Here is a 13,196-nt window from a genome sequence, read left to right as displayed (position 1 = left end):
ACCGTCTTCGCTTTGCGACACGGCCGTAAAGTGCCGTCACGCACCGGGGACGTCACGGCCCGCGTGGCTGTTTCCCCTGACGGCGGACGCCCGCGCTGGGAGCGTGAGGGTAGAGGTGTTCTGTTATTTTGAGAGAGCTTTTGGTCTCTGTGTTGATAAGATAGATATAGCTACTCCCTCTCCGGAGCGGGAGGGCGAGCCGGTCCCAGCGCTCGCTGGACACCCGGGCTGGGGCGCGGGGCTGTGACGCGGGCGGAGGCTGCGGCCCAAACTAAGAGCGCTCGTTCCCACGCTGATGGCCGGACGCGTCCTGGGAACGACTTTAGCCACCGTGTCTTTCTCTGTGGCCTTGGCCTCTGTGACTGTCAAGTCCTCGGGCAGTTGCAGCATCCCGGCGTGCAGGTATTTTCTCTTCCAGTGCTGGCGGCTCCTCCCAACTCCTTGGGTTGCGGGTGGGAACCAGTTTCTGGTCCGGTGGATTCAGTAGGCTTTGCCTGCTTCCCGGATTTTTACAGCCATGTATACGTTTTTAAAAGGCTCTAAAATGTTTTATCTGCCTTTTAAGAGAAGCAAGTGGTAGTGACTTTTCTTATGGTATTGAAATTTGCCATCCTCCATGACTCACTAACACACAACATTATTGCCCCCAGAGGGTTTAAATAGCTCTTGTTTGGTTGTGGTGTTGTCCCTTGCCATTTATTTTCTTTTGTTTAATACTTAAAACATTATTATTAAAATTAGTACACGCACGAAGTTTAAAGATGTGAACAGTATAAATGGTGTAAAATTAAAAATATAAGCCGTCATTCCTCTCCTGTACTTACACATTTCTGTGTAGATAATATATTTATTATTTACCTTTTTAAATTTGCCTTGTATAAATTTAGGGATTTACAGTATCTTACACAGCCTCCTTTTATTCCTCTCTCCTTCAGGTTTGTAACCACAGTGTCCTAGGTACCACTCTAGGCACAGAGTAATAAATATTAAGAGGCTGCTTCTAGGAGTGGGTTTTTTTTAGTGCTTTTTGCTTGGTATGTCATGTTTACTTTAGACGCAAGGACATTTTCTTCTATTTTCCCCCCCCTCCCATTTTTCTCTTGTCCTGTCCTTTTTCCCCCTGGACCTTCTGGAAAAAGCCTCTGTTTCTCTTTTTCTCTCATTTTCTATTGGTTTGTCTTTTTGTACGATGTTCTTAGAGATTGTCCTCAAATTTATCTTCCAGACTACCAATTCAGACTTCAGTCCTGTGCAGTCCATAGGTCATCTCGTCTGTATTTGACAGTAACTTTTTCTTATTTATTCAGTTTTACTGAGATATAGTTGACATACAGCACTGCTTGAGTGGAAGGTGTACAGCATAATAATTTGACTTATATACATCATGAAATGATTACCGCAGTAAGTTTAGTGAACAGCCTTCATCTCATACAGATACAAAATTAAAGATACAGAACAAAAATTTTTCCCTTACGATGAGAACTCTTAGGATTTACTCTCTTAACAACTTTCATATGTAACATACAGCAGTGATAATTATATTTATTGTGTAATATATTATATCCCTAGTACTTATTTATCTTCTAACTGGAAGTTTGTACCTTTTGGCCATCTTCATTTAGTTTTCCCTCCCCAACCCCTGCCTCTCTGGTAACCATGAATCTGTTCTCTTTTTCTATGAGTTTGTTTTTGAAGTATGAAGGATCTGCAACACTTTGTTAGTTCTTGGTACACACCATAATGATTTGATATTTCTATACATTTCAAAATGACCACCATGATAAATAACTCTAGTTGCTGTCTGTCACCATATAAAGATAATACATAATATATAATCATAGAGGCGTTCACAAAAGCAGTTACGTTGACAGCCTCTATCCCTCAAAGATTTCCATCACAACTGGTCACTTATAGTTTCCTTTGAATTTTAACCAAAACTGGATTAAAGTATTTGGGGGTTTTGATAATTTTAATTCATCTCTATATTCTCCACACTGTACATTTCACACATGTGACCCATTTAGTTTGTAACTGAAAGTTTTTTCTCTTTTTTGGGGGTAGGGCAGTAAGTAATTAGTTTTTTTTTTTTTTTAATGGAGGTACTGGGGATTGAACTTAGGATCTTGTGCATGCTAGGCACACTCTTCACCAGTGAGGTATACCCTCCTTTTGTAACTAAGTTTGTAGCTCCAGCTCCCTCATCTATTTCTCTCCTCCCACCTACCCCCCACCCCTTTGGTGAATACCTATTTGTTCTCTGTATCTATGACTCTGTTTCTGTTTAGTATGTTTGTTCATTTGTTTAGATTCCACATATAAATGAAATCATAGAATGTTTGTCTTTCTCTGTCTGATATATTCTACTTAGCATAATTCCCTCTAGGTCCATCCATGTTGTTGCAAATGGTAAGATTTCATTCTTTTTATGGCTGAGTAATATTCCATTGTATATATATACCATATCTTTATTCATTCACCTATGAATGGGCACTTAGGTTGCTTCCATATCATGGCTATTGTAAATAATGCTGCAGTGAACATAGGGCTGCATATATCTTTTGGAATTAGTGTTACTGTTTTCTTCGGATAAATACCCAGGAGTGGAGTTGCTGGATTGAATGGTAGTTCTCTTAATTTTTTGTTTTCCATAGTGTCTGTACCAACTTACATTCCCACCAACAGTACATGGAGTTCCCTTTTCTCCACATCCTCTCCAACACTTGTTATCTGTTGTCTTTTTTTTTATTTTATCACAAGATGTGATCAAGAATGCAAAGTTCTTAGGTTGGATGGTAAATTCCCAGGGATTGATTTTATTATGTTTTTTAACTTACACACACACACACATTTTTAATGATACTGGGGATTGAACCCAGGACCTTGTGCATGCTAAGCATACACTCTACAACTGAGGTATACCTCCCCTCAACTTACATATATATTGACAGAACATTTTTTCCCGAATTGCTCTCTTTTATAGCAGTGTTTTCTTATTTTATGGCTATAAAATGTCTTTTGAATCTATGAAAATGATAATTAGAATAAAAAATTATCTTTTACTTTTTGAATTGACTATTTTGGGTCAGTGGTTCTGTTCCTTTTTGGTCCTTTTTCCTTTTTTTCCAAACATCTGGTAAATGCCTGTTATTTATATTTTGATTAATGTAGGTATTATTTTCTCTAAATTGGAGGACTACTTGAATATTGGCTCCTTCTGCCAGTGCACCTAGACTAGAAGGTTTCACTTGGGGGTGTGTGAGCTGGTACCAGGTGGACAGACTGGGAATGTCCCTCTTCCCCTTTCCTTCCAGGCTTTACACTGGAGCAACTTCTCTGTTGGGCATAGCTGTGTTGACTGTTACCTCCTCATTGTGAATTGTAGAGATATTAAGCCTAAGTTTCTACTGTGTTCTTCAATACCAACATTCCCAATAGAGGTTCTAGTCTTCATTTTCTTTAAATTTTGGTTTTTATCCTAGGGGCAGACAGCTAACGCTGGCTTCTCGTTTGAAGGATAGGGAGGGAGGAGGACTGATTTCCGTGGTTACTGTTACACTGCCTACTTAACATTTGGGCCCACTTATTTCAAGCTTGAAATCTCCTCTTGTAGGAAGGGCATCTCTCCTTCACCTTTTTGTGTGTATTCTCAAATATAATGTGTTCTACTTTGGTTTGTAGGTCAATATGATTCCATCTACTTTTTATCTTCCTGAAATTGGTTAAAATCTCCTTCACTAGTGGTATGCTATTCTCTCTTCTGCTGTGGATTTTGTTGCCTTTTATACATCTTTATCTCTTTTCAGTGAAATTGGGAAGGGAAGGAATAAACATCTAAACTCTCTGAAGTCACTAGTGCTATTTTTGATAGATACCACTAGAACAATGGAATACTGCTTAGCAGTTATTCTTCATTTTTAGAATGCTGGGGACCCTACGTGAAGTGGGATATATCTAAAACCAGTGACTGCTTACTGGCATGAAAGAAAAAGCCAAAAGTTAAGCCAACAAGTCTGTGTTGAGTGTCTGGTATATTATATTACAAAGCATCCTGGAAAAGACAGAAGAAATTTATCATCAAGAATTTTACCACACTTAGAAAAGAGAGCCCTCCTACACTGTTGGTGGGAATGCAGTTTGGTGCAGCCATTATGGAAAACAGTATGGAGATTCCTCAAAAAACTAAAAACAGACTTATCACATGATCTGGCAGTTCCACTCCTGGGCGTATATCCAGAGGGAACTCTAATTCGAAAAGATACATGCACCGTAATGTTCATAACAGCATTATTTACAATAGCCACATCATGGAAACAACCTAAATGTCCATCAACAGATGACTGGATAAAGAAGCTGTGGTATATTTATACAATGGAGTACTACTCAGCCATAAAAAAAGAATAATGCTATTTGCAGCAACATGGATGGACCTGGAGATCATCATCCTAAGTGAAGTAAGCCAGAAAGAGAAAGAAAAATACCATATGACGTCACTCATATATGGACTCTAAAAAGAGAAAAAAGAAGACACTAATGAACTTACCTACAAAACAGAAACAAACTCCCAGACATAGTAAATGTATTATGGTTACAGGGTCCGGGAAAGGAGGTGAGAAGGGATAAACTGGGAGCTCAAGATTTGCTAATATTAACTAGTATATATAAAATAGATAAACAAGTTTCTTGCACAGAGAACTATATTCAGTATCTTATAACCTATAATAAAAAAATATGAAAATGAATATATGTATGTATATGTATGACTAAAACACTCTATACACCAGAAATAATTGACGCATTGTAAACTGATTATTCTTCAATTTAAAAAAAAAAGAAATTTTACCACACTTTGATAATTTGTGCAGAACTAGAAAGTCACAGTTTTGCAGTTGGCTTGTGATTTGACTAGAAAGTTGTGAATGACTATTTTCTAGAAAAAAAATGGTTAGTATATAAAAATGTAATGAGTGTTTCCATATTTTCCAACAGAATCTGTCAGCAACATGTGTGGAGAATGGTATATGTTTTATTTCTGTAAATACATGTAAACATATGTGTGAGCTAAAAATGAAGTTAGGATAGTATAGCATAATCTTAAGAGCCTGAAATATGGACCCAGTTTGCCTAGGACTGGATCCTGATTCGGCTATCAGTTGTGTGACCGTGGTAAACTTATTTAGCCTCTCTCAGCCTTAGTGGTCTTATTTCCAAAGTAGGGATCATAGTAACTAAACTTAGAGTTGCAAGGATCAAATGAATTAATATGTTACAGCACAAGAGCAGTGCCTTGCACACAGCATGCACTAATATATACATTTAGCTATTATGGCTGTTAGTATTATTGCAAATATGTTTTATTTCAAAACACCATGTCAGTATTGTGTTTCTTTAAGTTTGACTTTTAGAAACTGGTTTTTGCTTTCTAAAATGAATTTTATCAGCTACTTAGTTCCCACTTGCTTGACTAAATATATTTAGTAATGCCATAAAATAACCTAGGCTGTATATTACATATATTTTTGTTCTGATTCCTTTTGATGTATCACATTTAAATAGCAGATATGAATAGCAATATTAGCACTTCTCAGTGTGATAAAAATACATAGTCTGAATTTTTGCTGTTTTCTTGCAAAATTAAATTTGGGAAAGTAAATCATCAAGTGTGTAAGTTTCTTTTGTCAGATGGATAGCAGATTTGTGAAATTCCGCATGCTTATTATTGCTAAATCAGAAATCAAAGAGCCTCAGACTTAAAAAATAATTTTGGTATTTGGTTGGGGTAGAATGGAACAGGATAAGTGTTTCCTGTTGGGCATCTCATTAATACCTTTTTTTTTTTTTAGTTTTTTTTTTTTTGTGGGGGTGGTAATTAGGTTTATTATTATTTTTTATTTTTACAGAGGTACAGGGGATTGAACCCAGGACCTCGTGCGTGCTAAGTAAGCACACAAGCACTGAGCTATACCCTCCTGCCTCATTAATACCTTTGACTTTTTTCTTACCCTACTCTCAAACTATGAAAAATAATGCTAACTTTAAAATAGAATTCAGATAGAGACTAGGGCTCCATATGCAAAATTTTGTTTTTTTTACACACAGGTACCTGAAATATATTTGCTACTTTTGATAAATACATGTGTTCTAAATCTATTCATTTTTATTGAGTATGGGCCTAGGGTGGGTAAGGAAGATATTATTTTGAGTATTCATGATTTGGATTTCCAAAACTGTGGCAGTGTAAGCAAGCAAAAGCCATTATAACCTGAAAATAATGAATGAATCTACTGATTTCAGTAAAATCAGTCACACATTTTGGAAAAGGCAAAATGATGGAGACATTAAAACTGTTCGTGGCTGCCAGAGGTTGGTGGTGGTGGTGGGGCAGGTAGGGATGAACTAGTGGTGCTCAGGAGATTTTTAGTATAGTGAAACTACTCTGTATGATGCTGTAATGATGGGTGCATGCCATTATACAGTTGTCCAAACCAGTAGAATGTACAACACCAAGACTTACCTTTAATGAAAACTGGTCAGGCAGAGCCAAGTTGCATGGCAGCTGGTTGCAGAGCCCTGGGGGATCCTGGAGCTAGTGCTGGCCCACTGGTGGGTAGAGATGGGTTCTGGGTTGGATGGTTGTGGGGCTGGGGTCCCTGATCTACTGTCAACCTGCTGGTGGGCGGAGCTGGGGCCCAGGGGATCCTAGGGCTGGTGCCCACCCACTGGTGTGCAAGGCTGAGTTCTGGACCCTCTGGTGGGCAGGGCTGGTCCCAGGCTAGTTGTGGGTTTAGGGCATCTTCAGGCTGCTCGCCTACTGATGGGTAGGGCTGTGTCCCCACCCAGCTAGCTGCTTGGCCTATGGCATCCCAGTATTTTTACTGACAGGCTTCTGGGTGGGTCCAGGTCCAGATGCTAATAAGCTGGAGGAAGGATTCCAAAAAGGCACTTGCAAGCACCGGTGTTTTTGTGGCAGAAAGAGCTGTCAAAAAGACTGTCACCAGTGACTGTGTCCCCAGGGTGAGTCCTTCTTGCCTTCTGCCTCTCCAAGAGGCTCTCCAAGATGAGCAAGTGGGCTCTTTTCAAAATATTGCTTCTGCCCTGGGTCCCAGAGCATGAGAGTGGTGTTGAATTTTGGCAAACCTTTTTCTGCATCAACTGAGATGATCAAATGCTTTTTTCCCTTCATTCTGTTAATGTAGTGTATTACATTATTTCATTTTTGTATGTTGAACTGTTCTTGCATTTCAGGAATAAATCCCACTTGATCATGTTGTATAATCCTTTTAATATGCTGTTGAATTCTATTTGCTATATTTTATTGAGGATTTTTGCATTGATATTCATCAGGGATATTGGTCTTTAGTTTTCTGGTAGCATCTTTGTCTAGCTTTGGTAGCAAGGTAATAATAATGGTGGCTTCTTAGAAAGAATTGGGAAGTATTCCATCCTCTTCAGTTTTTTGGAAGTGTTTGAGGAGAATTGGTGTTAATTCTTTAACTGTTAAATAGAGCTCACCAGTGAAAGCATCGGCTCCTAAACTTTTCTTTGTTGGGAGTAAGTAATTTTCTGTTAACTTTTAAAAGATACAACCCTATTCACATTTCATCATTTGCCACCCCCCTTTTTTTTAAATAAATGGTTCAGTAGCCAATCCAGGATCACTGATTGCACTTAATTTTCATGCCTCTATCTGAAAGAGTTCCTCTAACTTTATGTTTCATGACCTTATCCATTTAAAGAGTACAGACCTCTATTCTGTAAGATATCCCTTAATGTGGGTCTGTCCTGTATTTCCTCATGTGTAAACTCTGGTTATATGTTCTTGTAAGGAATACCTCAGGAATGATCACTTGTGTACTTCTCGGTGTATAACATCAGGAGGCACATAAATTTGACTTATTTCACCATCCCATCAAGTTGGTGTTTGTCCCATCAACCATTTGTCTCAGGAAGGGCAAATTGTTATTGTGAGTGCAGGGAAAGGGGGCTGTCATCAGTCTACTATGTTCTCAGAATTCTCTTTTCTCCTTTAGATGTCCTAATTTAGGGTTGTTAGGAATTTTAATCTTTAAGAATAATGAGAAGGTATTTAAGTTTTTAGGCAAGAGGAGACATGAAAAGTTTTTGTGTATGCTATGAGGTAAAGGTTCAGTTTTTTGTTTTTGCTTTTTTGTATATGCTATCCAGTTATTTCCACTCTATACCTCGTATTTTACTTTAAAGCTTATAATTTACATGTTATCACAGTCTGACTTCAAGTAATATTACATTACTTTGTGTACTTAGGCCAAACTGTTTTTAAAAATGGATTCCTTCATATAGACTTAGTGTTCCTTTACATTTGTTTTTAATGGTTAAAGTTTTATAATAAACTTTTTTCCCCAACATTTGTGCCAATAAAAGTGAACTTCTGTCCCTTTTTCTCAACTATAATAAATTCAGTAAGTAGCTTCAATTAATAAGATTCAGCAATATTTTTAAAGCTTTCGTATTTAAAAATAATCTCTCACAGATGTTGGACTTTTTTACTAATATGCATCAAATTTGAATTTTCTGATTTTAAGTCTTTGAAATTGAAAAGTATGTTTTGAGGCCTTTGAATTAAGTTCTTTAATTAATAGTTAATATTTATATTAAACATTTTTCTTTTTTTCCTCCCAGAAACTCATTTTTATCCTGTGGGTTTCATCTTAATTCCAACATCATGTCTGGTTCTAATGGTTCCAAAGAGAATTCTCACAACAAAGCTCGGACATCTCCTTACCCAGGTTCAAAAGTTCAACGCAGCCAGGTTCCTAATGAGAAAGTAGGCTGGCTGGTTGAGTGGCAAGACTATAATCCTGTGGAATATACTGCAGTCTCTGTGTTGGCTGGACCTAGGTGGGCAGATCCTGAGATCAGGTGAGCAAATTAGCCAGTGTCAGCTGGGTGTTAAGACTTTTAGAGAAGGTAATGCTTGTATTTGTAAATGACCAATTGAAAGCTGAAAATCATTTTTATCTAGTGCTTGAGTTTATTATAATTCAGTTTCTACATTTGGTTGAATTCATGTTTGTTTATTCTATTGGAGGTTTTATGATGATCCTTCCAAATAGGTAAATCTGTTTTGCTGTGGAGTTTTTTGTTTTGTGAAATGGCAAGTGGTGGTATCTGTTTTCATGTGTTCTATTTGGATTATCAGTAACACCTTTTGTGGTTCTTTTCCAACATAGCTAGACTTGTACTTGAAGTAGTGAAAATAATTTTCAGGCTTTTTTTTCAGATTACCAAATGATGATAAAATTAGACCAATGTGAAAGAATAGAAAAGGGATAGGTAAAGGAGAGAGAGAAAGAGGAAAACAAAAAACTCAAACAAAAATGCTTTGACTAAATTCATAGAACTGCTGCTTTGATTCACATTTTATGTTTATGTTCCTTTTAATATCATGGTAGAGTTTTAAAATGTACCAACTATGACCTAGGCACTCTATTAAATGTTTTATAAAAATTATTTTATTTTACTCTTACTACTGTTCTGATAGGCAGACAAGGTTGTTATTTCTGCTTTATAGAGAAAACACATACGAAAATGGAGGCATGGAAAGATTTACCCTTTGCTTGTGGTAACGGAGCTAGTAGATGGTATAGCTTGGACTTGAACTCAGTCTGACTCCAGAATTCATGCTCTTAACTGCTACCTAGTTTTGGAACTGTTTTATAAGTTTGATTTAGTGGGTAAACTTATTGTAAATGATAGTTCTCTTAAGGTATTAGTTAGTCAGTTAAGTAAAAAATATTGCTAATTGGGTAGATCCAGTATTAGTTCATTAGGTTGTTAAACTTTACCACGGACTTACTGCTATAACTTGATTTTTACGAACAGTTTTCTTACTTTATCCAAAGATGTGTTTGTAACTTTGTGGTAGTACTTGGATTTTATATTTCGGTAGCTACCATCCAGATCAAGAATTAGAACATTTCCAGCATATTACATCTATTTTAATCTACATGATAGTTATTATAAAGTTTGTGGGATGAATTCACTGTTTTGTGGGTTTACTTTGATAATTTTATCAGTGTACATTTGAAGAAATTAAAATTATTTTGAGACAGTAGAAACATCAATATATCAGAAGGAATCTTATTTTTGGAACTACATAGGAACTAGTAATTGCCACATTGTGACCATAGACAATTCCTCTTTACTAATATTAATGTAAACTTTTTTTTAGTATGTGGGAGAAACTCCAGTTTGTTTGCCATTAGTCCTTCCCAGAAGGGTTATAATATATATCCTTATATTGTAAGGTGTTTTGGTTTAACAGGTTTTTTTTCAGAAACTGTTTTGAAGAAGTAAGATGGATTTGTAATTAAAAACTAAATTTGTAACTAAAAATTTAGTTTCAAAAATACTGCTCATTGTAAATAACTGACTGCCATTATTAAGCTAGTGGTAATGTTGGATCATTATTTCTTATTTTGCATTGGTATTCTCATTACAGTGAAAGCAACTTTTCTCCCAAGTTTAATGAAAAGGATGGGCATATTGAGAGAAAAAGCCAGAATGGCCTGTATGAGATTCAAAGTGGAAGACCTAGGTAGGTACTGGGAATGGAACATCTTGCAATAATGGGTCTTCAAAAGGTAGAAGATATTGTCAACAAAAATTCAATTAACAATCAAGTTAAGAAGAAAAAAGGAATTTTATTTGAGCCAAACTGAGGATTACGACCTGGGAGACAGACTCTCAGAAAGGTCTGAGAACTGTTCCACATGGTATAAGTTGAAGACACAGTCATATACGTTTTTTGAGACAAAGGATCGTGCATCAAACTGACATACTGATATTTTACATAAAGTCTGCCAAAGATACATAGTCCAAGTACACATGTACAAAGCAAGCATCAAATCACCATGACTCCCATCAGAGTTGGGAAAGAATGCCATTCTTTTAAGAAGTTAAATTGCTAGTGTCAGAAGAAAGGAAAAAAATTGATCTTTATGGTCGAGCAGCACTCCTGTCTTTGAGGAGCTCTGGTTAATGTGTAATACAGATGCACCCTGCATGTTAGGAAGGAAGGGAGGAGGCCCAGACAGACAGAGAATTTTATGTTTAAATTTTCTTGTCCTGCCTTAAAATATAAATTTTATTTCATCAATATAATTAACATTTATTGAGTGCTTGTATGTGCCATTGTACAAAAGAATTTATATACGTGCTCTAATTAAATCATCACGATAACCCTGTGGATAGATAGTTTTAGTTCTATTTCCAGATAAGGAGGGAAAATGTAAGCACTTTGCATACAGTAAGTGGTGGAAGCAGGATTTAAATGCATCTTCTTGTAACTTCACCTTGAAGGTAGAAATAATTACAGTTGACCCTTGAACAACACTGGCTTAAACTGTGTGGACCCAGCAGAGGAACAGAGTGTTCAGAGGACCGACTGACCATAAGTTTATATGGGAATGCTGTTCAAGGGTCAGCTGTAATTGAATAAATTAACAGAGAAAGGATTGAAAATTGTATTTCAGTAGTTATTTATAAAATGAGATAATACTTTAGAGTAAGAATTTATCCAAATACGTAAGAGTGAAAATTAAAATAACCCAACAATTTAATATCAAGTTTCTTGTTGTATTTTTAAAAATGATTTTTCTACACAATGCCAAAATTTTCCATTTTACTTAAGAAGACATTATAAAAGTTAGGAAGAAATGTAAAAATTAGCATGTCTAAAATAAAACAAAAAAAAGGATCGCAGATTTGTAATCATGCTTATCACCTTGTAAAAATGTAGCAATTTATATTCTTAGTCCCTCTAGGGTGAGGAAATAATAGTATTCCTCTCACCCCAATCTGGACTTTCAGTTTTGCTAAATTCTGTGTTCGTAACTTACTCACCTTTCTGTGTTATTGAATCTTTTCAGATCAAGCTCTCCTTGCATTTGACTCATTCCGTAGATTCTTTTCTGGGTGAAATATATTAAAAGATACATACATATATAAAAAGATAAAGGCAGGGTAGCCTGTTGTTTCAGTCAAGACTCTGACCAATAGAAACCAACTCAGGCTTGCCTGAGCAAAGAGTGAACTTTACTCTGGGGCTGCGGGATCTTCTCAAAGAGCCCAAAGCAGATGTGCAGGTAACTTTAGGAAAGAGTGGAATTGAAAATCCATCAGGACCATCTCTTTGGCTCATGCCTGCTTTTCCTTACGTGCTGCCTTTGTTTTTCTTTTTCTGTGAACAGTTTTCTCTGCTTCTCAGGCTATAGGATAGTCCGTATGTCTTTTCTGCAGCTTCCAGTTTATAAGTTATAGGCTTGGTCATCTAAAAAAAACATTCTCTCTCTTAATACTGGCTTTGATCATTTGTGTTTGGGGGTCTATGGTTACATGGGATAAAACATAGTTGCTGGCCACCCTGCCTCTCCTCCTGAATTTGAAAGGTAGAATTATCGTCACCTGGCCAGGTGTCTTGTCTTTCTGTCTTTATTTGCAAATCTTGCTGGAATATTTCTAAGTCTAGAACGAAACAGTATAAAAATTCATTTGACTTTAATAAGTTACAGAGAAGACTAGAATAAATAGAGATAGCTGAAAGGGAAAATTTGACAAGTTATTTATTTCACATAGTGGGAGGACAAAAGATATAATATTAAATAGATAAGATTGCAGATTAGGGCATTTTACTGGTACATAGTGAAAGGTGAACATTCAAGGGGTATTGACTGGAAGAAAATACTTAGGCATGACTGTTGTTTTGTTTATCTGACAGATGTTTTAATGTTGGGTTGTGGCATTAGGTAAAATAATTTGTTGACATTTTTACATAATTGTTTTCTTTAAAAATTGAATTTTGGTATATTTCAAATCTTGAAATATTGGATACTTCTACCTCACTGTATGCTACAAAATATTTATTATTGATAATAAAAATCTAGAACCTGCTGAGAAAAAATGGGCTTTAAAATGTAACAAAAACCATTTGGATGGGACAGGTTGAAGGAGAGTGGAGCAGGAAGTGAAGGTGATGAGAAAGTGAAGACAAGTGTGGGTATCCTGAGTAATTAAGCACTACTGTTGTAGAGATAGATGATGATTAGGTGCAGAACATTTTATCCTCCAGAGTTAAGAGTCCAGTAAAGTTCTAGTTTGAATTTTGAAGTGTAGGTGAAAACTGAAGCCAATTCTTACATTGTAGAACAACTTTCGAAGTG

At 36.4% G+C, this 13,196-nt stretch overlaps 1 protein-coding gene across 1 annotated transcript in view; it reads left to right on the top strand.

Annotated features, from left to right (window-relative positions):
- The first annotated feature begins 40 nt into the window (after window positions 1–40).
- The window catches only part of NUDT9 (nudix hydrolase 9), a 32,742-nt gene continuing 19,586 nt past the window's right edge, over window positions 41–13,196 (top strand). The window contains exons 1-3 of the mRNA XM_006193604.3: window positions 41–402; window positions 8,656–8,895; window positions 10,478–10,573. Coding sequence (XP_006193666.1) covers window positions 296–402; window positions 8,656–8,895; window positions 10,478–10,573 — 443 coding nt within the window. The 5' untranslated portion in view covers window positions 41–295. The remainder of the gene's footprint in view (window positions 403–8,655; window positions 8,896–10,477; window positions 10,574–13,196) is intronic.

The sequence above is a fragment of the Camelus ferus genome, chromosome 2 (genome assembly GCF_009834535.1).
Source record: "Camelus ferus isolate YT-003-E chromosome 2, BCGSAC_Cfer_1.0, whole genome shotgun sequence".
NCBI classification, from domain to species: domain Eukaryota; kingdom Metazoa; phylum Chordata; class Mammalia; order Artiodactyla; family Camelidae; genus Camelus; species Camelus ferus.
Note: the sequence above shows the minus strand (reverse complement) of the source record. Positions and strands in the feature narration are given on the sequence as shown.